The sequence below is a fragment of the Lepisosteus oculatus genome, chromosome 18 (assembly GCF_040954835.1).
Source record: "Lepisosteus oculatus isolate fLepOcu1 chromosome 18, fLepOcu1.hap2, whole genome shotgun sequence".
NCBI classification, from domain to species: Eukaryota; Metazoa; Chordata; class Actinopteri; order Semionotiformes; family Lepisosteidae; genus Lepisosteus; species Lepisosteus oculatus.
This window is the reverse complement of record NC_090713.1, coordinates 11,711,271-11,739,147: the sequence shown is the minus strand read 5'-3', so window position 1 is coordinate 11,739,147 and position 27,877 is coordinate 11,711,271. Positions and strand designations below refer to the sequence as shown.

The following is a 27,877-nucleotide window of genomic DNA, read 5'->3' as shown; positions in this document are numbered from 1 at the left end:
ATGGTGCTGTAGTCTGTGATTAAATTTGTGAGAACAGGAAAAAATGTTGAATTTCTGTTGTATATAATATCATCTTTATAAAGAGCCTGATTGTGTGTTCCTCCTGCTATATCTCCTCCCTCTGTATCCTTCTGTTGTCTTATACTCTGAGAGAATAAATCAGTGGTACAAGAATCTCCTTGTTTTGTTCCCTGTATGAATTAAAGGTGTCTGACAGAATACCATCAACCTGTTCCTGTGCATTTGGTTGCTTTTACATTGCATGTAGCCAAACAATAAAACCATTATGAAAATCCTACAAGTTTCAAATACAAAAGGCTGTAGTACCCTGTCAAATGCCTTATCTGGACCCAGAATGTATTAATTTCAGTTTTCATTATTTGTGTTTAAGGATACAGTTTAGTTTAGCATGATAAGACTACCAGCCAAATAGTAATTTTCCACCTGGAATGGTGTCCTCTCAAATATTTTATAAAGCCTCTAGAATTCAAAAAGTGATTATTTAGTAGAAGTATACAGTCTATAATAGAAGCCTGCGCTAGGTCATCAAGGAGCTTTACATCCCGGGCTGTCCTGATCCTACTATCCGGGACTCTGAGTACACTGATGACATCATGGTCATGGCTGGGATGTCAGGCACTGTGAGAAACCCTAGAGGACTCTCAACTGTTGTCATCAACTGCTCATGGCCTGGCCTTGTGTCCTGCAGAATTGAACGCAGGAGACCTCAAACTCGCCCTGGTCCTCTTTCTACTGATCACCTGTGGGGTTGACCTGTCCCCACTGCCTCCTTTCCTCCTCAGTCTGCTAGAGGAGTGGTGCTCTCTGTGTGTGTAGAGAGCAGGAGACACCCAGTCTGTCCTGGACTCCACTGTTTCTAACTCAGGGTCATGAGTGAGCCAGAGCCTATGCTAGCAAGCAATGGGCCCAACACAGGAGCCTGTACTGGTTGTCAGTCCATCAGGGGTTCGACAGAGGAAACAAATGAGAACACAGAGAGAACATACAAACTTCACAGAAATATTTCCCCAGGTCCGGAGCTGAACCAGGGTCCTGGCACTGTGATACAGCCATGTTAACCACTATGTCCCCCTGTGTCTCTCCCCTCTTAAACAACCCAATAGCCACAATACTCAAATGGAGACAGAACTGGGCCACTTCTTATTCTTCACTAGCAGACTGGTCTGAGCCATTGTTCCCCAGTTACAACACCTGCTAGACATGGACCCAGGCTGCTGGCGCTATGTGGACTGGATGTGAGCTACTTTGGGACTGTATTCCCTGCAGTGTACAGGCAGATATTCATGTCAGATTCTCTGTGCACTACATCTCGGGGAATGCTGTTAATATAGGGTCATCTTCCTGATATGCTCCCTGTTTTCCCTGGCCTGCTGGGAACTGAAATAGTCTCATACTTTAGAGGAATGATCTCTGGCCACAGCTGAGGGGAAAGCTCTGTACAGGCTGTGCACCTTTCTCAGCTGCCGTCTCTCCCTGACACTCCCTGGAAACATGTGTGGGGATACTGCCTTCCTGGGAAAGCCTGTACAGATTTCTCTCTGTGACACAGCGGAGAACAATTAATGCTCTACCGCTGGTCACCACTAGGGGCAAAGATACCATCCATTACAGCCCTCTAACTTTCAGCTGTGTGTAATTTTTTTTTCCATCTGAACCATTGACATCTCTAATCGAGAGCCCTACATTAAAAGTTCAAGTGGCTGATTAAATTGTTCGTCATAGAACCGCGTCGAAAGCTTAATAGGCAGAGGCGCACAACTTTTCTCTCTCTAACTTGAATTTTTGTTCTTATCTCGACAGACCTTTATCAATCATTCCTAAAATATTTAAACCAATATTTCACCCACGTATTAATTCAACACAGGCACTTTGTCTTCTTCGGAGATATCAGACAGTTAGCCGGTGTACCCCACACTCCCAAACACCCCGCATTGTCCAAAGCTGACAACTCACAGTGGGGAGTCTTGTGTATCTAATACGAAATAGATACATTAATTACTGTACAAAAAAAACACTAGATTGTTGCAGGCAGCTCCAATTCTACCCCACAATCCACCTTCTCCTAACTCCCCCCTCCTAACTTCAAGAGCTCCTTTTCTAGGTTAAGCTCCTCCCCCTAGAATATTCCACTATAAAGCACAAAAAATAATTTGACAAAATAATAATCAGAATTCTGATGTACACATTTCTACATTAAATATACAAATAAACAATGAACATATTATTACCAAAAATACAATATCATTCTCCATTTCGTACATAACTGTTATTTTAGAAAATACTACCCCCTTTTAATGGTACCTTCATACAAATCAATCCACGCATGTGCAATCCTGAAACAGGCACTACTAAGCCAGTCCCTGTTGCCATGCCAAAATTGGGGTCCTACGGGTTTGTGGGAGAAACCATTATACCGGTGAGAAATCCAAACAGCTTATTTATTAGAGATGCGTGAGTTGATTACCAATTCAGTTAATTTCACTTCTAAAACAAGTGTTTGGTTTGAGTTAATGATTAATTTTCATAATACAGGAACAAGCTTACTTTACTCTGTGGGTGCACCCACAGAGCAAGCAAAGCTATCCCCTAATTCCAGACTAGTTTGTTTTTGTAGAAAACCAGTGTTATCGCCTTTGTTTTGATAGTGGAATGTTTGCATATGTGTGTGTATGTGTTCATGTGGCTACCTCTCGAGTGCCAGGTGATCTGGAAACAGAGTTTCCAGTCACAACAGTAATTTTTGAGAATCTCTGATTCACCATGCCTTTCACATGCTCATAAAAGATATTGATTTAGGAACATAAACATATTACTGTATGCAAAACTGTACTGTATACAGTATGTATATGTATATTTAATGTCTTTACTGTGCCCGTTTAAGTATTGAATATTTATATGGAATTTTACTACTGAAGGGAAATCTTAGTAGCTGAGCATAAAAAGAATAGCAGCCTAACGCGTGTGAAGGCCATAAACAATATTAATTTTGGAACAAACATACAGTATTATAGTATATGGCTGATCTCAGTACTTTAAAGAAAAAGTACTGTAACAGGGGCTCAGGCGGGCGCCCTTGCCGCATTAGGTTGGCTCCCCACCGTCGGGGGCTCGAACCTGGGACTCCCGCGTCACTCAGCCCGGTGAGCCAAAGAGAGATCTCTCTACAGCCCATTAGCTGTAGTCCTGCTATCACAGGGGAGGGCGGTGACGTCACCTGCTCTGGTAAACCGGCTCTTACACAGTACCTGTCGGTCGTAAGCGTTACAATACACACTAGTATTCCATTTCTCCCTAAACATTTTAAGCATTGAAGTCTTTAACTAACATGTGAAATAACGTGTATAAAAAGTGGTAGTTTTAAGCTTTTCTGTGTATACGCTCGATACGGGAGTCAACAAGCATACTTTAAGAATTTGATTAATAGGGAATATAATATGGAATCGCGTATCTAAAAAAATTAATAACGATATAATTATATACACAAGAATAGTATACGCTGTACAATGTCTGTTGATACTTGTTTATGTAGGGCTGTTTCACCACTTCTCATGTGACCTTGCGGTGGTACTGTGGTCTAGGTGCCCGACTTAGATTTGTTCAAATCCAGCCAGCGTCGTGACTTTTATTTTAACAAACATTTCTTTGAAAAAATAGAATAGCAATATTATGGACAATTAATTGACAATAAATATAGAAAAGCATATTAAATTTGGGAAATTTGGTTTCTGTCAAAGCGATCTGTCAAAGCGCAATGAAACCTATTACTTGATTCTTATGGACTCATTCTTATGCCTGGTCCTGCCAGGAATTAAAAAAAAAAACATGCAATCGCGTATGTAAAGAAACAACAGTATACTGTAACTATGTTCATGCACAAACACAAACCCATAAATAAAGCTGATACCGTTTAGACTTTTAATTATTTTAAACTATTACAGCAGCACAATGCACAATGCAACGTAAATCGCTACCTTGATCTTTTGCAGCTATTTCACTGTTTTAAACGAATAAGAAATTAGATTGCTCATAAATCTAATCACTTATTCTACATAAACACAGTGTAGCGGCGAGGCTTAATAATAAGGCAGAATTAAGTGTTTCTGAGCTTTCCCAAATTAGGCCTCACTTCTCTGTTCATCTCTGTGGTGCAGCCACAGAGAAACCATTCATGCAAGGTGATTTAAGGTCCAAGGACAGCTCCCAAAGGGGGATGCACTTAGCTAAGCCTGGCTATCATGATCAATGGTCATCCATTGGTGCCTATCTGTCTAGGGAGTGCGAGTTGGACATCTGGATTGCATTCCTAAGTGTCAGGACTAAGTGACTCATATCTCACCTTGATCAACCAATCAGGGACTGGTAGGGCCGAGTAACCCACGTGGGACTCTGATGCCCATGGAACTTTCAGCCAATCAATGAGCTGAAGTTCCTCCAGGTAAAAACAGGCAACACAGAGAGCCTGGGAGATTCAGATTCAGATTCAGATTCAACAATTCTAAAGGGAATTCAAAGGAGAATTCCAGGGCAGGACGGCCCAGGAGCAGAAGGCTCCCAAGGGCAGGACATTCTCGCAGCGCGCCTCCTGACCATCCTGAGACTCAGCCCGGACAACCATGGAACGGCCAGTGTGTCCGATTGCCAGAACTTTCCTTTGTTCTAAGAGTCTAGAGTGGAGGTTGCCAGAGAGTAACCAGCAGCAGGCCTCGTGAACAGGTCGGAACTGTGGACAGCTGAATCACTATTCAGAACTAGCTCTTCATCAGGAACGAACCAGTCCTCTTCCTGACTTGCTGGGACCCACAGTCATCTTTTCTCCTGTGCACAAACTTTGCTAGTTAAAGCCAACAATGAGCATCAGCAGCGCACCGTCGCAAGCCGCACAGCACAGCCTGGCACGGAGCCAGAGAGCGCGGATTGGACAGCAACAGCCTGCAACGGTTTCTTTGTGCCCGCAGGAGATCTGAATCCCCATAGATTGGATGAGTATTCAACTTCAATGCATTACAGCTCGAGAATTCAATTGTTATCCCAACCAGTTGATATCAATTTAATTCCTAAGAGTTATGTACTTGTTTGAGTATCTAATGTAGAAGTTGTAACCAAGTCCACTTTACGAAACGGTCTTAATGAATGATATACCGAACGTATGTCCTCTTGATATGTGTAACTCTTCGTAACTGAATGAATAAATATCTTTTGTATTCTGATAACCCTCTCGATAAGATCTGTTAGGTTTATATGCATATTTTATGTATTAATAAATGTATCCTCGTGTATTAGTACCTGTGTGTGCGCGTTGTTTGAGTTATGTCGCATGGTTGGATTCTAAAGCCATCAAAAGAATCAACTTTGTGATTTACTGCTACAATTAATAATTGTCTCAGTGAATGCCCAAACCCTACAGAACTGGTGCCTTCAGAGAGCCACTATGATTACATATTTGGCGTCCCTGAACCGGCTTAATCTACAACAGCGTAATTGCTCTTTGAAAATGCGCTTTTTCTTGTTCGTTCTGGAGACCTTGATCGAAACTGATTTCAGATGTCAGAACGGATTTATTTTCTGTGTATTTCTGTGTGCGCATTTCCTACATTGCTTCGTTTGTCGAGATTTTAACTTTATATTTAGGCTCAGAATTTCAACTTTAAATCAATAAATATGTATTGTAGCTGGATTTAACTTTTTTTCGTACGTGTCTCTACCTGCTGCGACTCGAACACGGAATGGTTAAAGATGGCGACAAGTCAGGCACCCAGAGGTGGGGGGGCGTCTTTCCGCCTCCATAACTAAAATGCCAAATAGGAGGGCGCAGCACGGTTTTCATCACTCTCTGCGGGAGTGCTGGCTGTGGCGAATTAAACCGGCTTCACAAGTATTTTCAAAGTAGAAGGCAGCGAGTCTTCCAGCGATTGCAGATCAGATCAGATCAGATTCCCTTCTCCCCACAGAAAGACAGACACATGTTTTCACTGCTTATTAGTCGCGATTGACCGCGCGGCGAGCAGCTCCAATTTCAGGTGTCAGCGATAAATACTGTATATTTAGCTGAAAAGCTGTACAACACAATAATTTTGTTACCCTAGGAGGTTTCGTGAAAAAGCTACAGGCATGCCAACTGCAATCGTTTTTATTTTTGAACACATTTTAGCAAAGTCATGTGCCATAAAAGTATGGTAATTAAAAACCATTAATACTTTCGCTTGGGTTTAAATAAAGTCAATGTTTTCTCTTTTGGCTAGACTTGACTATTTAGCCATGAGATATACAATAGATTGTCATTAAACAACCCTGTGTTTATTAATCTTCCTTGTTATGCACAGTGGGAATGATAATATAATGAGAATTAATTTAATCACAGAGTGCTCACAAGCTGATTCTCTCCAGACACAGCTGTAAGAGCTCCAGCAGTCAGGACAGGAGGCTCTACTGTACACAGAGAGGGGTGGGAGGGGAGAAAAAGCTGCCCAGCCGTGTGGTTGAGCTGATACCCTGGATTCTGTCCAGACACAGCTGTATGAGCTCCAGCAGCCGGGACAGGAGGCTCTACTGTATACAGAGAGGAGTGGCAGGGGGGAGCAAGCTGTCCAGCCATGTGGAATGCTACAGAACCCTAAACAGACAGTACACACTAGCCGAATATTTGACCAAGATATCCAGACACACCTGGATGAGCTCCACCAGTCAAGACAGGCAAATAAGCGACATATCATAAAACATTTGCACATATTGTTATATTATTACTTGTTTTTCAGGAAGTTCAAAAACACTTGAATTACTTATCCAGTCTCTAAATAAAATTATTTTTCAAGCAATGTAACTAATGTCGGGCAATGTGTTTTTTTTCTATCTAACATTGACAGCCACATCTTAAATCTCGTCAGTCAGCTCTTTTTTTCTCTATTTGAATTGTGGTGATTCAAATAACTTGGGAAAACAAGTGGTCTCAAAGTCACCGAGCTCACAGAGCTTCAACAACAGATGACAACTTCCTTAGTCCTTCCTTAGTCTTCCTAAAATTGTTAGACGGGGTGGGGGGCACTCGGGAATGTGAGTTATGCGAGTTAGATTATGAATGAATAAAAACATTTGATTAAAAACACGTTTGCATTTGTTTGGGAGCTATATTATGTATTTTTCATATACAAGATATAATGATGTGTTCCTGCTTACACATTGCACGACTTTAAAAGCTATAAAAACAGGTTTCGATTTGTGTCTTTTTCACATTATCTGGCAAGCTTTGTTTTGTCAAAGAACCAGAGATCATCTCGCTTTCAAAGGACAGCACAGACTTTCAAAAGTCTGCAAATGTATTAGCAAGGGTTAATTGCACTATGGACCGCACATAGAAATGTAAAAAAGTCTTCTTTAGGTGTGAGGGCAGGAGTGGATCGCAGCAGGCATACACAGCAAATAACAAGGAAACAAAGAACAGGGCAGGTGAGATGAGTATCCAAACAGTGAGTGATCAGAAAAAGGAAACAATTGTTATGCCTGGCTTTTCGACGCAATTTTTTTTTTTAACTTGCTAATGTTATGGAGGCAGAAAGACGCACCCCCCACCTCTGGGTGCCTGACTTGTCGCCATCTTTAATCATTCCATGTCTGAGTCGCAGTAGGTAGAGACACGTTTTCAACCATGTCATTTTGTAAAAAGGGGAGATATGTGGACAAGCCAAAGCCCAAACATCCACTGAAGGTTCACGTCTGGGGGGGTATAACTAGAAGAGGCCCAGGACCACTTCTTATTTTCAAATGAATTATGGATCGTGAATTCTTCGAGGAAGTCGTGGTGAAACAGCATGCCACCCCATATATCAGGGAGCACTTTGGATCAAGGCACTGTCTCTTTCAAGACAACAATCCGAAACACAGTAGCAAGGGCGAGGCTTATAGCAGAAGGAGTGAACTGGGTGAAAACTCCAGCCGAATTCCCAGATTTGAATCCGATAGAGATGGTTTGGCATTCGCTGAAAGACTATGTTCGGAAAACTGCTAAACCCACCATAAAGCAAGAACTGATCAATGCGATCTACAAATTCTGGGAGGAAGAACAGACCGAACAAAATCGCAACAATTTTATTAACAGGCTGTTTCGTGTTCTTCCTACGATTGTTGAGCGGGGCGGGGGGGGGCATTCGGGAATGTGAGTCTGATTAAGAATGAATAAAAGTGTTTTATTAAAAACGCGTTTGCATTTGTCTGGGTGCTGACAAAGTAAAAAACAATTACTTTTTGACAATGAAAAACTGTGTGTGTGTCTCTCTCTCTGCTGGCGTTTGTAATCGTTTTTATTTTTAAATACATTTTAGCAAAGTCATGTACCATAAAAGTATGGTAATTAAAAAACATTAATACATTTGCTGGACAGAGAGGTGAACATTACGCAGAAGACAAAGGTAGCAATTTACGTTGCATTGTGCATTGTGCTGCTGTAATACAGTTTAAAATAATTAAAAGTCTAAACAGTATCAGCTTTATTTATGGGTTGTAATTTTTTTTTTTAAAAAGTCAAAAACCGCACTCAAAATGCAATTTAGAGCTTTCTGGCAAGAGGAAACACCCAAACTAATAATGTTACATGCTACTATTTGTGCATGAACATAGTGTGGTGTCTCCGGAGGAGAGTTTATGTAAATGACGGTAGTACTCACACCACACTTTTCTTTCCTGAGATCCGTGCCGTTTCTTCCTCCAACTGTCTTCCGAATACAGTCCGCAATCCGTTCCCTTAGTCCTGATCCGATCCGATTTCCACAAATCCGTAATAAAGCCAATCCGCGATGTATCTGTAACCAGTGTCCGTAATCCAAAACCATAAATCCTTTCTCCTTTCAGTAGTCCGTATTCCTTAGCCCGATCCTTAACATGCACCTCTTTCCTCTCTTTTCCTCCAAACCACATTCACCTTACCGGCTTCCGCCCTGTTCACTGCCTCCGGGGCACTTATATTTCGGCTCCTGATGCGGCTCAGCTGTGTCTCGTTGTTTCTCAGGGTACAGCCTTTCCATTTCCTGGTCAGCTGATTCTTTTTGTCCGCCATCTTGCTAAGGTCCATATTTAGTATTTTCAGTGTTTCGTTCCTGAAATACCGGTTAGAGATTACCCTTCCCCGGGTCCTCTTACAATAGTTATACTGTTATTTCTTTAGATACGCGATTGCATGTTTTTTTTTTTTAAATCCCTGGTGGGACCGGGCGTCCATAAGAATCAAGTAATACAGTAGGTGATTTAAAGTTTGATTTAAAGTTTGACAGTAAATGTTTATATTGTAACACATACTGTACAGCCTCCATTTCTCTATAAAAATCTAAAAGATCGTTTGCACAGCCTAAGAGGGGGGTCTGCTCTCAGTGACAGCTGACAATCGTCCATACACTCAAGTGAAGAAATTAATAACGCCAATGTAAACGTTGTTACATATTTACAATTTACAACTATTCATTGTTATTAAAAATGACTTAAATTCGAACATGTTGTGATATTTAGAAATATAAAGTCAATTAATTGTCCATAACATTGCTATTTTTTTTTAAAGAAATGTTTGTTAAAAGGAAAGTTGTGGTTCCGGCTGGAGAACACCCAACCTGTGGTTTATAAGTCAGGCACCTAGACCACAGTACCACCCGCAAGGTCACATGAGGAGTGGTGAAACAGACATTGTACAGCGTGTACTATTGTGTTATAGTACATTAATATAATTATATTGTTATTAATTTCTTTAGATACGCAATTCCATATTATATTCCCTATTAATCAAATTCTTAAAGTATGCTTGTTGGCTCCGGTATCGAGCGTATTCACAGAAAAGCTTAAAACTACCACTTTTTATACACATGTTATTTCACATGTTAGTTAAAGACTTCAATGCTTAAAATGCTTAGGGAGAAATAGAATACAGGTGTGTATTTTTTCTTTAAAGTACTGAGACCAGCCATTTACTGTAATACTGTATGTTTATTTTTCAAAGTTAATATTGTTTATGGCCTTCACACACGTTATGCTCCTATTCTTTTTATGCTCAGCTACTAAGATTTCCCTTCAGTGGTAAAATTCCATATAAATATTCAATACTTAAACGGGCACAGTAAAGACATTTAAATCTTTCTACAACCGACCAACGCACCACGAGTGCCCCTGTCGGTCAACCAATCACGTACCGTGGTATAACACATGATGGCATAGCCAATTACCAGCGGTACGTGTCTGTGCCGCGCACTTTGAATGGCTGCATCTGTACCAATAGAAAATAAATGGGTTTTGACGTCATCAATCAGTATCGATCAAGGTCTCCAAAACAAACAAGAAACAAGACGCTGGTGCATTTTGGATCATTGTCCTGCTGCAGAACCCAAGTGCGCTTCAGCTTGAGGTCACGAACAGATGGCCGGACATTCTCCTTCAGGATTTTTTGGTAGACAGCAGAATTCATGGCTCCATTTACCACAGCAAGTCTTCCAGGTCCTGAAGCAGCAAAACAGCCCCAGACCATCACACTACCACCACCATATTTTACTGTTGGTATGATGTTCCTTTTCTGAAATGCTGCGTTACTTTTATGCCAGATGTAATCGGACACACACCTTCCAAAAAGTTCAACTTTTGTCTCGTCAGTCCACAGAGTATTTTCCCAAAAGTCTTGGGCATCATCAAGATGTTTTCTGGCAAAACCGAGACGAGCCTTTTTGTTCTTTAGTCTTTAGTCTTGGAACTCTGCCATGCAGGCCATTTTTGCCCAGTCTCTTTCTTATGGTGGAGTCATGAACACTGACCTTAACTGAGGCAAGTGAAGCCTGCAGTTCTTTGGATGTTGTTGTGGGGTTTTTTGTGACCTCTTGGATGAGTCGTCGCTGCGCTCTTGGGGTAATTTTGGTCGGCCGGCCACTCCTGGGAAGGTTCACCACTCTTCCATGTTTTCGCCATTTGTGGATAATGGCTCTCACTATGGTTCGCTGGAGTCCCAAAACTTAAGAAATGGCTTTATAACCTTTTCCAGACTGATAAATCTCAATTACTCTGTTTCTCATTTGTTCCTGAATTTCTTTGGATTGCAGCATGATGTCTAGCTTTTGAGGATCTTTTGGTCTACTTCACTTTGTCAGGCAGTTCCTATTTAAGTGATTTCTTGATTGAGAACAGGTGTGGCAGTAATCAGGCCTGGGTGTGGCTAGAGAAATTGAACTCAGCTTTCCAAAGATGTGATAAACCACAGTTGATTTATGTTTTAACAGGGGGGACAATCACTTTTTCACACAGGCCCATGTAGGTTTGGATTTTTTTCCCCTTAATAATAAAAACCATTCATTTAAAAACTGCATTTTGTGTTTACTTGTGTTATCTTTGTCTAATATTTCAATTTGTTTGATGATCTGAAACATTTCAGTGTGACAAACATGCAAAAAAATAAGAAATCAGGAAGGGGGCAAACACTTTTTCACACCACTGTATGAGAAAGACAAGCAGTTAGAAGTGCTACCGAAGTTAGAAAATGAAGCAGATACAGACACTAAAAAACAGCCTTTCTAAAAAGAAAGGTTTTGAGGTTAGATTTCAATGCACTCAGGGTGGGTGACTCTGATATCACTGGGGATACAAAAGGCCCTGTCACCCACAGAATGTAGATGTTCTTGAGGTCAGCTACAAGACCAGAGTCAGAGGGACAAAGGTTGCAAGGTGGGGAGTAGACAGGGAATAAGCCAGACAGGTACTGAATGAGGATGAGGATTTTGAAGTTGACTCGAAACCTGATAGGAAGCCAGTGCAAGGACTCGAAGACAGGCGTAATGCAATTGCTTGCTTGCGACCTGATCAGGATTTTCGCAGTCAAATTCTAAACATATTGGAGATTGCTCAGTGTGGATTTAATTACCCCAGTGAGCAGGATGTGCAGTAATCAATTCTAGAAAAAGAAGCCCTTTTGGTTTCTCTAGTTCCTTTAAAAGAAACTAAATCGGTGTGATGTTCCACAATGCAGCTTTTTTTAATGCTATACATGGCCGGTATTTAAATATGATGTTTGTAATTTAAACACATTAATACAAGCAGTTTTTGAGGATTTAGGTTAGGCTGACTTACTGCAGGGCACAAAGCATTAGGAGTTATGTTCAGGCTAGTAACAGCGTGTCTGAAGAGCTCTTGCAAAAAAGACAACATACTGTATGCAAAATAACAGCATACAGGTATATTAGAAATGAATGCAAGGTATATGGATATTCAAGGTATGGCTAGAATAAGAGATGCCAGACACTGAAGGAGAAGGATGGAAAGGTTGAAAAAGAAGCAAGGGAGGATGTACAAACAATCTACTAGCAGTAGAATTAAGAAAGTAAGAGGAGCTTGAAACAGTGAGAAAGAAAGAAATGGACAACAGAGAAGCTGGAATGTTGACCTGAAACTTCCTGTAGGAACAGTATAGTTAAAATGAAGAATGAAGAGGAGTTAGGACAGGGATGAAAATGACAATGGGATTTTCACTTTTTCAAAGTAGTAGAAAATAATTAATCTAGAATAACTGAAAGTGTAATCTGCAGGCTGCAAAAAATGGCAGGTACAGTAAAATTAGACAAAGATAGTTTGCTACCATGTAGTAGATGAACAGACACAGGTTAAACGTAAGTTCTCATGGAGCATGTTAAGACTAGGGATGTACAGGTAGGTAGGAAAAAGGTAATTCGGAGAAAGTTGAGGAATACACTGATAACCAGGACACTTCCTTAAAGGGTTAGGCATACTTTTGACAAATACACAGGAGATGTTACAGACTGCAGAAGAAGATGATAAAGTTAACAGACTCACTGAATATCAACTGTTGAATGTTTACATAGATTCTGAAATTAGGATTGTATTTTAGATTTTGTGAAATTGCTAGCATTCAGCTGTGTGTTGGATGCACATAAAATGAAGGAATGGGCAAACAGCTGATGCTGATCCAGAGTCAGCATCTGAAGATATTTATATTTACAGGGAATTTATTTGCAGGCTAGGTATGGATACTGATGTGCCAGAGAAGTGGAAAAGCTGTTTTGTTAAACCAGCACTATAAAATAATTTATCCTGTGAGATCCTGCCATCTCATAGTGGGTTTAATCACTGTGTTTTGTTACACAATTCCTTTAGTTCCATCCATTTTCTCATGTCTTTATCCAGTACAGGGGAGCTGGAGCCTATCCTAGCAAACAATGGACACAAGGCAGAATACACCCAGAATACATCACAGGGCAGACAAACACACACACCAGGGCCAGTATTCCCATAAGCCAATTAACTGACCAGTATGTAGGTACAGTACCCGTAGAGTACCTGGAGAAAACCCACTTAAACCCAGAGTGAACATGCAAACCCCACACATACTGTACCCCAGGAATTGAACCTGGGGCCCCAGCACTGCAGGACAGCAATGCTAACCACTGTGCCACCATTTGAAATGGATGGATAGCTTAGTTATCTTTCTAGTTCAAAGGTTTCCATGCATCATTTAATTTTGAAAGCCACTGAGACATCTGGTGCTACTGTTGTATTTATGAAAAAAACTTACAAAAAGCATGCTAAACACTGCTACCCCGTTTCTTAGTTAATACTGTAGTGCCATGCGGGGCGCTTTAGCATGTGAACGCAAGACGGGCTGAGAAGAGCGCCTGGGAGCGGGACTACGGGATATAGTATATAGTGGGGCCTCTTCCCTTCGGGTGTGTATGTATGTGTGTGTTAGTGAAGGTGCAGCACTGTAACCCCTGTCCCTGTGTGTTTACCTTTCCCGGTTCAAGTGAATACATAAATGTGTTGTTCAACCCCATTCCCATGTCCCATGCCTGCTCCATTCCGTACCGAAACCCGCAGTCGTTAAAATACATTTAATTGTTATAAACAGTTAAGACTGTTTTTAATTGTGAAAGCAAAATTTTTTTAAATGTATTTTACCCTAATTTGTCTTTACTAATTTTGTATTTTACTTCATTTCCAATACTCAGATTTAACGTACATTTGAACAATGACATGTATTTCTAATATTGAACTAAATTAGACATAACATTCAGAAATAGTCGAGAATAGTTTTGTATTTGTTTTGATGAAACTTTGCTAAAATTTATAAAAACCTAAAGGCGAGTAAGATCTATAATCTTTCCACATCATGTCATTAGGGAGTACAATAAGCTCCTGCTTTGTTTAACAATGGTTTAAAAAGTAAATATAATTTGTGAGAAAGTAGCTGTCCTTAATGATAATTAAAGGAACAGAAGTCAAAAGAAATGACTTACGTTGCTTAATTTTAAAAACTAATTTATAAAAACAGACGCTGCAGACGGCTCATTCTGTATGACAGCTCCGCGTAAAAAGTGTGCAGTGTTGTATATTTTTAGGAGGGATGGGGTTTGTTTAGTTTTATTATCGTTTTCTTTTAAGTTGGATTTGTATAGTATATAGGGGTTGTGACTTTTTATGCGGTTTAGGCTTCACATTATTATTGTTTATTATTTTTATTTTATGTGTTGTTATGCTTAAAACCCTGGTTATTGTTTTTTTTCTTCAAATGGGAATGTTGTTTTTCTCAACATATTTATAAACAACAATAATAAAATCTCCAGTTCACTTACTCCAGTGTTGGTAATTTACTTTGGGATTAATAAACCATTTGAAGAAAAACAACAACATTATAACTAACTAAAAATACAGTAACTAGAAGAAGATGACTTCTAATAAAAAATATAATAATACTGAACATGTGAAGCAATTTTTATTATGGTTTAAAGTCAAAGTCTTTCTTTCTTTTTCCCTTTTCATTGTAGCTCCATGTGTCTCCCTGTTTCCCTTCCTGACAATTTCTTCTCATCTTTCTTTTTCCTTCTGGAACCCAAATTTTAAAGCAGCAGTTATCTTCATCATTCTCATCCATGGAGATTCTGAGATGTATAATAACATGATGTTGTATATTACTGTTGAGCTAGGTGTTGAATATGATTTTTTTCTTTGTGTTTATGAAATTCAAGTGTTTTAAACGTTTAATTAAAAAGTAACTTACAGCGGAAGTTTCCAAATTGATCACGAGGAAGAAAAATCACCCGTTTTGCGCGCATAAAAAAGTTTTTTTTAGCTAAACCCTTTTTTTATAGCTTTTAAAGTCATGCAATTCATAAGTTAGGCAGGGACACGTCATTGTTTCATTGTCATTGTTTCTTATGTGTAAAAAGTGTGCAGTGTTGTATATTTTTGGGAGGGATGGGGTTTGTTTAGTTTCATTATCATTTTCTTTTTTCTTTTTAATGGGATTTGTACAGTATATACTGTAGGGGTTGTGTGTGTGTATGCTGTTTTACTGCTTAATATTATTATTTTTATTATTTTATTTTATGTTTTGTTATGCTTAAAACCCTGGTTGATGCTTTTTTCTTCAAATGGGAATGTTGTTTTTCTCAACATATCTACAAACAACAGTAACAAAATCTCCAGTTCATTTACTGAAGTGTTGGTAATTTACATTGGGATTAATAAACCTTTTGAAGAAAACAACATATAACCCCATAACTAACTAAACATAAATATAAGAAGATGACATAATAAATGTGAAGCAATTTTTATTTTGGTTAAAAGTCAAAGTCTTTCTTTCTGTTCCCCTTTTCATTGTAGCTCCACGTGTCTCCCTGTTTCCCAACTGTCTCCCTTCCTGACAGTTTTCTTCTCATCTTTCTTCTTCCTTCTGGACCCCAAACTTGAAGCAGCTGTTGTCTTCGTCATCTTCATCCATGGACACTCTGAGATGGATAATGCCATAATGTTTTATATTACTGCTGAGCTGGGTGTTGTAGTGAAGACTTGGAAAGAAGGATGTGGATGAGCGGTGCAGATGTTCAGCTGTGCTCCTGTCTTTTTGCCTGCAGGATGTGGAACTGTAAACTAACAGAGAGATGTTGTGAAGATCTGGCCTCTGTTCTTCAGTCTCAACACTCCAGTCTGACAGAGCTGGATCTGGGTCTCAATAACCTGGGGGATTCAGGAGTGAAACTGCTGCCTGCAGCTCTGAGGGATCCCAACTGTAAATTAACAACACTGAAGTAAGTGAACACTGGCGATTTCTTTGTTTTTTATTGTTTTATTTAGGTATGCTGAGACACAGAATATTGCCATTTTCACATGCATTAGAAAAGAAACACCTAGGAAGAACAAAACAAAAAAGAAGGGGGGCACCTAGAAATACAAAAAACTGCTACGCAATCTTATACAAGTTCTAGTTTGTGGCTTCTTTGTTAATATCTCATTACTGAGAGACACGACATGCAACCTTTCCCATTTTACCCATCCTTTTTTACACATGTATATGTTGTGGTTCATTTATAATTCTGAGGATAATATTCTTCATGAGATTTCATTCATAGAGTCCTTCTTCATTTGAACACAAGGTCTGTCCAGCTTTAACAAGTTTCTAGTGATTTATTTCATGGCTGCAGTTCTGACAGTTCTAAACAAGTATCTTTCTGCCTCTGAAGGCCGTTCATCTGGTGTTTGTCCCAGAAGAAAATGACTCCTCATGAGGATTTTGTTTTATATTTCTTCAAGAAGCTTTCCCCAATTTATTTTCATACCAAAAAATGTTTACAATATGCCAGGTTTTCCTTGCAATTCTTCCAACTGTTTGTGCTCCCAAATTTATAATATTTGGCTTGTACTGTAGTTGGTGTTTCTTCCAATATTGAATATGAACTTTTTACTCATATTCTTCCATGAATGTGAATTGGTGGATTTATGCAGATTTGAATGGGTTTTAGAGTCTTCAATTGCTGTGGAAAGGCCAACCTCCTTTTCTCACCTGCGTCTTACTCTTGTATTCCTCCTGTATTTTCTGATATTTTATATACATCTGAAAGGATGTAGCTGTGGAAATAAGTTAGGTATGCAAAATTTACCAATTTGTTAACCTCTCATCTTAGAGTCTCATTTACTTCTTCTCAGCTTTGATTTGTGTCCCCCCAGTGTTTTCTCCTCTCTCTGTGTGCTTTGACCTTGCCTGTTCGTCTTGGACTGATTCCTGTCCTTTGAACCCTGCATGTGCATGTGCTTTGACTCTCCTTCAGACTCTCCCTGGTGCTTTCATCAGTTCCTCTCAGCTCAACCCCTGCCCTTTTGATCTTTCGCCTGCCTGCCCTGCTTGCTTCCAGCAGAACAAAGCAAAGCATTATGAAAGTAAATTCTGCAATTTAAATACAGTAATCAATTTGTATTGTGAAATACATAAAGAAATAGTAATTTTGAGGGGTGTAGCAGAGGTAGTTCGGACACGGTGACATCATCGCCCTCCCTGTGCGTAGCAGGGACCTCAGCCGCCTGGGTTTAGGGAGGTCTCTTTTAGCTCATCCGGATGGTTCCCTGTTGCGTTATGCCGGAGACCCGGGTTTGCGCCCCAGGTGTTGCAGGACAAACCGGCGGGGTGGAGTGACAGGGGGCAGGAGCCTGTGTGGAACCGCGATGGTCACGGTAGCATGGGACCCTGACTTTAAACCACACAAAATAGACATTCTAGTAATGGTCATTGAGAGGCATAAGGAAGGTCTGGAACAAAACAGAAATCCTGGAAGTACCTTCATTCTTGCTGTCTTCATCCTTCTCAAGAATGAGACAGGCAGCAGTTTCCATCTATTGAAGTTTTGCTTAACCTGATTTTCTAGCACCTCTTAGATACATTTTAATGTGTTTTATAGGTTTCTGGGTATTAAAATAGCTTAACATTTTATCTTATCCCAATCCTATTATAAATTAATTATTTATATATATATATAGACTCCCTAGTAACAGTGCTTCAGAATTTCCTTTGTTTCCTATTTTGAAAAGTTGCTGTAGTCTGTGATTACATCTGTGAGAACAGGAAAAGATGTTGAATTTCTGCTGTATATACTAACATCATCTTTATAAAGAGCCTGATTGTATCCCTCTGTTGTCTTATACTCTGAGAGAATAAATCACTGGTGACAAGCATCTCCTCGTCTTCTTCCCCTGTATGAATTAAAGCTCTTTAACAGAATACCATCAGCCAGTTCTTGTGCATTTGGTTGTTTTTACATTGTATGTAGCTAAGCTATAAAACCATTGTGAAAACCAAATTCCCTACAAGTTTCAAATACAAAAGGCTGTAATACCCTGTCAAATGGAAACATGTTTTTTTTCATTCCAGTTTTTGTGTTTAAAGATACAATTTAGTTTAGCCCAGCAAGACCTCCAGCCAAATAGTCAATTTCCACCTGGAATGATGTCCCGTCAAACAGTTTATAATAACTCTGCAATTACAAAATGTAATTATACACTAGAAGTATACAGTATACAGTAGAAGTCTTAGATTTCTTATACTGTATGACTTACTGTGTCCTCTCACCAGGCAGAAATATGCAGGATGATATATGCTGGTTTTCAAAAGATCAACTTTTCAAGTTGTAGCCTTGTCAGCCAGCTGAAAAAGCTTGTACATGTTACCATATGTGTGCTAGCTTGGATAAAACATCGAGACAAATTGAAAATATAAAATAAATCAACATAAGTTCTGTGAATACAGGACCCGGATTGATAATGTTCACATACCCAAAATTATTATTTAAAAGTATTAAAAGCTATTCTAGTTATTGCTATATTACTATATACCTCCCCCCCCCCCCCAGTGTGTTGGGTATATTGTGTTATGTATTGCCTTGTAATTTGCACTATCTGCACTTTGCACTATGTGTATCCTGTTTACAATGTCTACTGTATGTCACCCCACAATCTGTATGTACTGTATTCTAATGCCCCAATATAGTGACAGGGAGACTATACTGTAAACAGGCTCTATCCTTTGAATGAGATGTAAAACCAAGGTCTGTCTGTGGTCATTAAAATACCAGGGTGTTTCTCGAAAAGAGTAGGGTTATTACCCTGGCATCTTGGCCAAATTTCCCATTGGACTTTACCTATCATAGCCTCCTAATACTCCCCATCTATGAATTGGCTTCATCACCCTGTTCTCCTCCTCACTGAGAGCTGGTGTGTTGTGAGCATACTGGTGCATCATCCAGATGGAGGTTGTATATTGGTGGTGGTGAAGGGGATCTCCATTATCTGTAAAGAGCTTTGAGTGGAGTGTCCAGAAAAGTGATATAAGTATAAGCAATTCTTATTAATTATCGTCTAATTTTATATGTTTTCATCAGCTTTTGATTTTTAGGTTGCATTTTGGTGTGTGAGATCATTGTTATTATCAGTTTATGATAACAGCATCTGTAATAAAAATGCTGTACTACGGTGAAAGAAAACTTTTTGTCTGTTCCGGTCTCATGGTTTGTTTTAGAAGATATTGGAGGTGACTTGAAAGTTGTAAAAAAATAACCTGATTAATTATGATTAAAATTAATTTATGTTTTAGTGTGCAGCAGTTGCTGGAGCCTCAGTTGTGTCACATCCTGCTAGAAAGCTTTCCACATGATGTAGAATAACATGACAAGTCTTCAACATTAGGGTTTACTGTTCTCCATAAGTCTAACAGTCTATTAGATTGAATCCTTTTCAAATAATTATAGGTATTCCTGTAACATCACCTGCCAATAACTTTGCACATTAAGATGTGTCCTTGTTCATATACACTTACACCACGTACATATACTGTCCATAGTGTAGTGTACGTGTATACTGTATGTACACTTTCATCAGTGTTATGTCAGCATGTCCAATCTTTCCAAGGACATAATATATAGTCACAGTAATAGGTTCATTCCATGCTGAAAAAAAGAAGAAAGAGAACACAATGTTTCGGCCGTGGAGCCTTCTTCAGGTGTGAGAGAGACAGGGCAGTAGGCAAAGGTAATGTAGCAGGAGAACAAAGGCTGGGAGGGAGGAGGTCAGAGGTGAGACCAGGGGACAGAAAGAGAGGCCAATCAAGAGGTGTGAAGTCAGAATAGGTGTAGAGAGGTGTGAAATGAAACTTCCAATGAATGGAGAAAATTTAAAAGAACAGTAGTCTGTCATTAAGAGAAGGGAGAAGGTGTGATCCTAACTGCAGAATAATTTTGGTTTCGGTAGTCTTTCTGATGTATGAGTTCGGAAAACCGTCTTTGAGAACACAGACGGAGAGATTAGTGTGGTCGTGGCCGTCAGAGGTGAAATGAGAAACAATGGGCTTGGAGAGATCTTTAATCTTCACAGCAAACAGGCCATACAGTATTGAAAAAAGAACAATCTGCCAACCAACTAAAACACACTCATATTCATTTTCAAGTTTTGGCTTCTTGTTCGTTTACATCGACTAGTGAGCAGGAAGGGCCAGTTTTATATCACAATCCTCGCAAACTCTTGCTCTCGCCAGGGGTGAGACCAGCAGATTCTCGTCTTCCTTCACCAACATGGCAACCATGCAGTACTTTCACTTAGTTCATGATTTTGAACTGAAATTTGCAGAATTTTGCAATACTACTTTGATACCAAGAGTTAAAACCCTGTCTGGGAGCTTGGGACATCTGAGTGAGGTGTGGTTCAATATTGCAGATGGGGTCATGATTTTGATTAGGAGCAAGTGGGAATTAAATAGAAAGAAAAGTTCCACTCAGTGCTCTACATTCAGACACATCTTTCTACAGTCTTCTTCATCCCACTGTGTCTCACCTTCCCCGTAATAAAACTGTGATGAGAAATATAAGATGCCTGATCTTGTAAGAAAAGCTTCCCCTCTCATTTCCGTGTCTCGCAGGTTGACACTTGCTCCTCACTCTCTTGTTCCTCTTTAACTTTGTCTCTTTCTTTCTCTTGTCTGTTCTCCATCTGTCTCAATCACTGTCTTCACAGCAGTAATGCCAGCCAGACCCTTTTCTGTAGTGCTGCTCAGTCAGTATAGAAGTGGTTATTCAGCAATAAGACCAGAGGGGAGTAAGGAGCACTCTGCTTCAACATTGTGGACAGTGTTGCACACACCTTTCCCCAAAACTTTAAAACTCTAAAATATCAGTGCTTTCCCATACTACAGGAGAGAATGTGCCTGTGACTCCCTGGGAACACAGTGTGCACTTTGGGGAATCAGTAATATTCATTTAAACTGACTCTGAGACAATAGATGTGTCCTAGGAATTAAGTTAAAAAGGATCAACTGGTGATTGGGATTTCTCAAAGCAAAATTTAGATCATTCCAAATAGTGTCCAATGAGAAGTGTATCCATGAGTGACACATCAATTTCCAGCTGTTATAGATCCTTAAGGATTTATATCAGGATCCAAGTAACAAAGAGTAACATTAGGACACTATTCACTAAGCTGTGTCCCCTGCATCTGTTATCTTACATAAGGGGTGACCCAGAGCTCCATGTCCCAGGTAACCCCGTAAAAACACACAGCAGAGGGAAGTAACAAAGAATGAAATTTTTTGTATATTATCCCTAACAATGGCAGATGCAAATGTTATTTCCCTTATTCAACAATTGAAGAAAAAGAAACGGGCATCCATCAGATAAAATACAAGTTTTGATGAAAAACTGGACAGTGTGAGCCCCATGTAGTCTGATTTTAATATGTCTTTCCACTAGGCACCACACTGTAATTAGGTACAAAACAATGGGGTTTAATTGTCATTCTTTAAAAGTCAATTTTCTAAAGTTGTAGCTCATGAAAATACCCAGATTTTTTCCAGTGCTTTTCCAGTGCTACTCCAGTGTCTTCTACTGAAACTGGGGGAACAAAGACAGCACATTCTGCATTAGGGTTTTATAAAGCCAGGTCCTAGGGTCTCAAAACCTTTTCAAAATCTAAAATTATACAGATACTTATTGGCAGTTATAGACACACAGTCATAGTTTTATAAGCAAATAGTAAAAGAGATGTTATCTTCTGGCAGGTCAGTTATAAATATCATCAAAGATCATAGTTTGCAATCCACTTTTTTTTTCTTTGTAGTCCACAATTTCTTCCAAAATGTGACTTTGAGAGGTTTGAGGTGCCTAAATGTATGAGCAATAAGTTGGCATAGCACGAACCCTCATTTCATACGCCACAGCTGTCACACACCTCTCTCACTTTTTCTGTAAACTTAGTAGCCTTGATTTGTATTTCCATCAGTACAATTGGTGATGTTACTGAACTGACAAGGTTTTCTTAGCCTTTCAATTATGAAAATGTCCATTATTATTATCGGTGAGCTACTGGCAGTGACACTGACAAGCCAGACCTGTGCAGTGTATACACAGAGTGGCATCAGAGTGAGGAGCCAGGGAGGCTGTGTATTTGTTTTTTATAATGGAAAGTGTGTTGAGTCTCAGCACGAGTGGGATGTGATGAAGAGAGACTCTGGGTTGTTAATGTGAGAGGTCTGAGTGGGGGAGTGAGTCTCTGGAGACTGTGTGTGTGTGACTTCCTCTGGTGGCTTCAAGTGAGGATGTCAGAGGCTGGAGGTGGACCTGGAAGTCAGAGCGCTGACTGGCCGTGAGGGGACCAGTGAGTGTCATGTGGGAGCAGGAGGCTCCAGATCAGGGAAAGAGCAGGAAGCTGCTTGTGGTGACTCGGAGCAGAGGGTGCCATCTCCCTGAAAGGGACCAGCCGGAGGGCGTGTCAGAGGTGAGGCTCAGTGAGTCCAGGAATCTGCGACAGAAGGGCTTGGCTTGGTGAGGGACCTACATTATGATCTCAGAGGACATCAGATAGAAAGGCCAGTGGAGTCAGTGAGTTGGAGACTCAGGGCCTGAGAGTCTGTGAGCCAGGGACCCAGAGGTCTCTGAGGATGTGTGTCCCATGCTCTGGTGCCATGATGAGGGGCTGAGTACATCACCACTCTTGAAGGAGTGGGCTTGCAAAAAATGTGAAAACGTTCTCCAGCAGGCTGTGAGGGGTGTGTCTGGAGTGGTGGACACGCCTGTTTGTTGGGGTCACTACCACTGTGACGTCACAGTATCATGGAGAAATGTGGTTAGTTTTCTAGCTAACCTGGAATCTATATCAATGGTTGTTATGGTCCTTAGTTGGAGAGTTATTATTTTTTCCCTAATTGTTTTCTCCTTTTTCTCTGGGTGCTGCCAATTAAGATACTGTATTAAGCAAATGAGGGACAAGCATTCAAAAGCGGTAATACTGAGAGACTTTGTTTTGGTATGGCCTCATTGTTAGGCACAACCGCCTTTCCGGTTCTAGCCTGTCTAGTTGTTTTTTTAGTCAGTTAGTTTGTCGGGGGGGGGGGGGCTTTTCTTTGTCTTTCCCCTCCCAATTGGAATACAAATGTGCACCTCTGCCTCCCTGTGTTTTTTGATATAATGCAGTTTATTTGTTTTCTCAAACATAATTGCTTCTCTCTCACACATTATAATAGTAATTTTAACAGAACTAATGTGCAGTACTCTATTGACAATGGAGTCCAGTTGTATTAATATTAATGGTATTCAAGTGAAATGTACAGATGGATCCCAAGTCTAAAGATTTCCCCTGTGGCAGACAAAGTCTGAGGCAGAATTCTGGTTCAAACAGACTTGCTCTCTCTTGACCTGCTGTTTTGTAGTGAAGTTCAGTTTCCTGACTCGTACAAAGTGGATGCAGTCACACGGTCGAATCCTCTGCCAAATTATGATTGAGATTGTTTATTGCTTCACATTTTGATTATGTGTTGTTATAGTTATAACCTTGCTTGTTTTTGTTTAAATTGTTTATTTTCTTCAAAAGAGAATGTTGTTTTCCTCAACACATCTACAAATAGCAATCAAAATCTCCAGTTCTCTTACTCCAGTGTTATTAATTTACATTTTGTATTAATTCCACCATGTGAAGAATAACAACCAAAGCTATAACTTTAACAAGACACCATAAAATGTGAAGCAGTTTCTATTATGGTTAAAAGTCAACGTCTCTCTCATTCTATTTCCCTATTCCAACCATTGTAGCTCTGTGTGTCTCCCTGTTTCCCACTGTCTCCCTTCCTGACAGTTTTTTCTAATCTTTCTTCTTCCTTCTGGAATCCAGAATTTGAAGCAGCTGTTATCTTCATCCTCCTCCTCCATGGACACTCTGAGATGGATAATGACATGATGTTGTATATGCCAGATGTGAATTCATTGGTTGAGCTTTGATACAATTCACAACTTTGACAGCAGAGTCTAACAGATTTTAAATCCTCAGGCATTTTCTTGACAGCCAAGGCCTTGCGGTGGATGCTGCAGTGCGTCCACTTCATATCTGGAGCAACCTCTCTAATTCATGCAACTGCACCGTTGTGTCTGCCTGTTATCGCTCTAGTACCGTCTGTACAAACTGCAATGCATTTTTTCCAGCCGAGGCAATTCTCTTCAATATATTCATTCAGAAGCTGAAATATGTGCTCTCCTGTAGTTTTTGTTGGTAGTGGCTTACAGAACTGAAAGTCCTCATGGGACGTGCCCTCAAACTCATATCTAAAGTAAACGTGCAAATTGGCCAAATCAACTGCATCTACAGACTCATCTAATTGCTGTGAAAAGCATCTGCTCATTTTATTCATGTGCTCTTTCAGTGACCTTTTGACATCATCTGCAATATCAATTATTCTACAAGTGACTGTGTCATTTGAAAGGGTCAGCAGGTAGAGCTGTTTAGCAGCTTTTTCTCCACACAAAATACGTGTTACGTCATGTCCCTGGAGAACTCACCGCCCTTAATCAACTCCTTCACATTCCAGTGCAGTTTCCAATTAACTAATTAGACACACCTTCTTCCACCCGCCTACTTAAACTGACCTGACACACCACTCCTTGCTCAGTATTGGGTTTTACCTAACTAGAGCTTCCTCGTTCCCTGTCTTCTGGATCTCAGCTTTGTTATTGTGGATTTACTGGTTTTTGACCCTGGCATGACCTAACCCATGTTTTTGGGTAAACTCCTGCTGGTACTTTTGAGTTCAGAGGATTTTGCTAAGGGTCCTTCTTCTGCACCGTAACAATACATGTCAGCTCTTTTGCCAATGGTTAACAAAGTTCTTCACAAAAAGTGTGGGTCTTACCTGCTTTAGCGATCCGCAAGTTTGCATTTTCCCCTTTTTCCGTTTCGGGAGTCCATCTCAGAAGTTAAAAGAAGGTTGGTATTTTTCTCAAATTAACCTAGAACAGTTTTTAAATATTTTTCTACTATCTATCACGCTTTCATGTGCTCACAAGATTGGATTGGCACTCACATTTTCCTACCTCCCTATTAGCTGAGATAACATTTTTTAAATACAATTGGTCACTTACGTTCGTGGCACATACTCCTATACAACGGTATAGAATTACATAGTAGCTCTTGTGTCCACTCTAGTATTAGCGTGCGCTGTATCATAGTACGTAGGCTGCATATTTGACACATAAACTCATTTTATTAAATTAGGAAATTATGAAGTAATTGTATTTATGAGCAACTAATTTCTTATTCTTTTAAACAGTGAGATTTCAGCTGCAAAAGATCGCACCAGAGACAGCACTAGCACTGCTTGCCATTGAAGTTCAGGAAAGGGTGAATTAAGCCATAATGCAATAATTCGGTGATCAGTAATAACAGTTTAAAATGTGCATAGATTAATGTAAACATGCTGGAAACTTCATAATTAAAGAGCTCTGTAGGACAAGAAAAAAAAGATAGAGAAAATGTAATCTTTTTAAGGGTGGAACTAAAATTCAGTCTAAAAAATTAAGGCAAATTAAAATTTAGGACATAAAAAGTGTTAGTGATGTAAATGAATACCAAAAAGCACATGAGCAAAATGTTTTAGAAATGGAGCTGGTGTTACTTTGAAATAAGCAAACAGAAAAAAGTCATGACCAGACATAGTGCAGAAGAGGGATGCAGGGACACTTGCAAAAGCTTAGATATACAAAAAATCAGAGAAAGCTGTGATGTTACAGAAGAACGTCTGAACCTGAAACATATTTGGCAGAGAGTGAAGAGCTTGAATAATCAGGTGCATTTCTGGCAGGGTGAGATTGGAGGTTTGATGGGATAGTCAGAAAATTAACACACATGAAAAACAGAGTAACTTTATCAGAAAGCCTTATATGAATTAGTAGCAAACGTGGTTTCATGGAAGGCTTCTTAAATATTTGAGCATTCAGTTAGATTGCGAAAAGGAAATGATTTTTAAATATATTGTGTTAAAGCAAGTCATGTTTTTTTTGGAACACATAAAATACATTTTTCCAAGAAAGTAATTTAGCATGTCACTAATGAAACCACTAAATAAAGACATAAATATAGACATCATTTTTATTCAATGTTGGTAGCAGGATGAATTTAGGACTCGGCAGCTGTCAAGTTAAAATCAGTGTATATTTTGTCACTGTGTTGGTGGAAGATGGTAACAGTGAAAACTGTGAAAACAGTGAAATTTCGAAATGACTCATTTCGAGAAGGAGATTATAATTATAAATCTAACAGGATAGGGAAAGCACAGAATATATGTACAGTTAGATTGATCAGATCAGTATGCAAAGCCATTTAACAAAAAGGGTGTGAGAAGAGTGACAAACCAGTATAGTTTAGATATTTTTTTCTTAACCAGGGAAAATCTGATCATGTTTCTCTATAACAATAATAATAATAAACTTTATTTTATGTAGAACATATCTAGGCATCTCAAAACAATATAGCAGGTGTAAAAACAGTTAAAAGGACCACAAGTTACAAAGTAAATACATATAAGAAAGACAAGCAGTTAGAAGTGCTACCAAAGTTAGAAAACGAAGCAGATACAGACACTAAAAAACAGCCTTTCTAAAAAGAAAGGTTTTGAGGTTAGATTTCAATGCACTCAGGGTGGGTGACTCTGATATCACTGGGGATACAAATCCAGAGCTCTGGGGTGCAGCTAGAGAAAGTCCTGTCACCCACAGAATGTAGATGTTCTTGAGGACAGCTAGAAGACCAGAGTCAGACGAATGAAGATTGCATGGTGGGGAGTAGACAGATAATAAGCCAGACAGGTACTGAATGAGGATGAGGATGTTGAAGTTTACTCAAAACCTGATAGGAACCCAGTGCATGGACTTGAAGATAGGCGTAATGCAACCCAATCAGGATACTGGCTGTCAAATTCTGAACATATTGGAGATTGCTCGGTGTGGATTTAATTACCCCAGTGAACAGGATGTGCAGTCATCGATTCTAGAAAAAGAAACCCTTCTGGTTTCTCTAGTTCCCTTTAAATAAACTAAATCAGTGTGATGTTCCACAATGCAGCTTTTTTTAATGCTACATGGCCGGTATTTACATATGATGTTTGTGATTTAAACCAATTAATACAAGCAGTTTTTGAGGATTTAAGTTAAGCTGAGTTATTGCAGGGTACAAAGCATTAGGAGTTATTTGCAGGCTAGTAACAGCGTGTCTGAAGAACTCTTGCAAAAAAACAACATACTGTATGCAAAATAACAGCATACAGGTATATTAGAAATAAATGCAAGGTATATGGATATTCAAGGTACAGTAAGTCTAGAATAAGAGATGCCAGGTTGCAGATACTGAAGGAGAAGGATGGAAAGTTTGAAAAGGAAGCAAGGGAGGATGTGTGGACAAAAGATCTACTAGCAGTAGAGTTAAGAAAGTTAAAGGAGCTTTGGACAGTGAGGAAGAAATAAATGAACAACCGAGAAGCTGGAATGTGGACCTGAAACTTCCTGTAGTAACAGTATTGTTGAAATGAAGAATGAAGAGGAGTTGAGACAGGGATATTACAATGGGATTTTCAATTTCTCAAAATAGTAGAAAAGGTTTCATCTAGAATAACTGAAAGTGTTATCTGCAGGCTGCAAAAAAATGGGAGGTACAGTAAAATTAGACAAAGATTGTTTGGTACTATGTGGTAGATGAAAAGGCTCAGGTTAGAAGTAAGTTCTCATGGAGCATGTTAAGACTAGTGATGTAGGTAGGAAAAAGATAATTTGGG

The 27,877-nt window shown here is 39.5% G+C and overlaps 1 protein-coding gene across 1 annotated transcript in view; it reads left to right on the top strand.

Moving 5' to 3' along the window:
• Positions 1-27,877, top strand: part of LOC138223970 (NACHT, LRR and PYD domains-containing protein 12-like) — a 514,121-nt gene that overhangs the window by 462,584 nt on the left and 23,660 nt on the right. Inside the window, exon 17 of the mRNA XM_069180151.1 lies at positions 15,894-16,067. Within this exon, the coding sequence (XP_069036252.1) occupies positions 15,894-16,067 (174 nt within the window). The remainder of the gene's footprint in view (positions 1-15,893; positions 16,068-27,877) is intronic.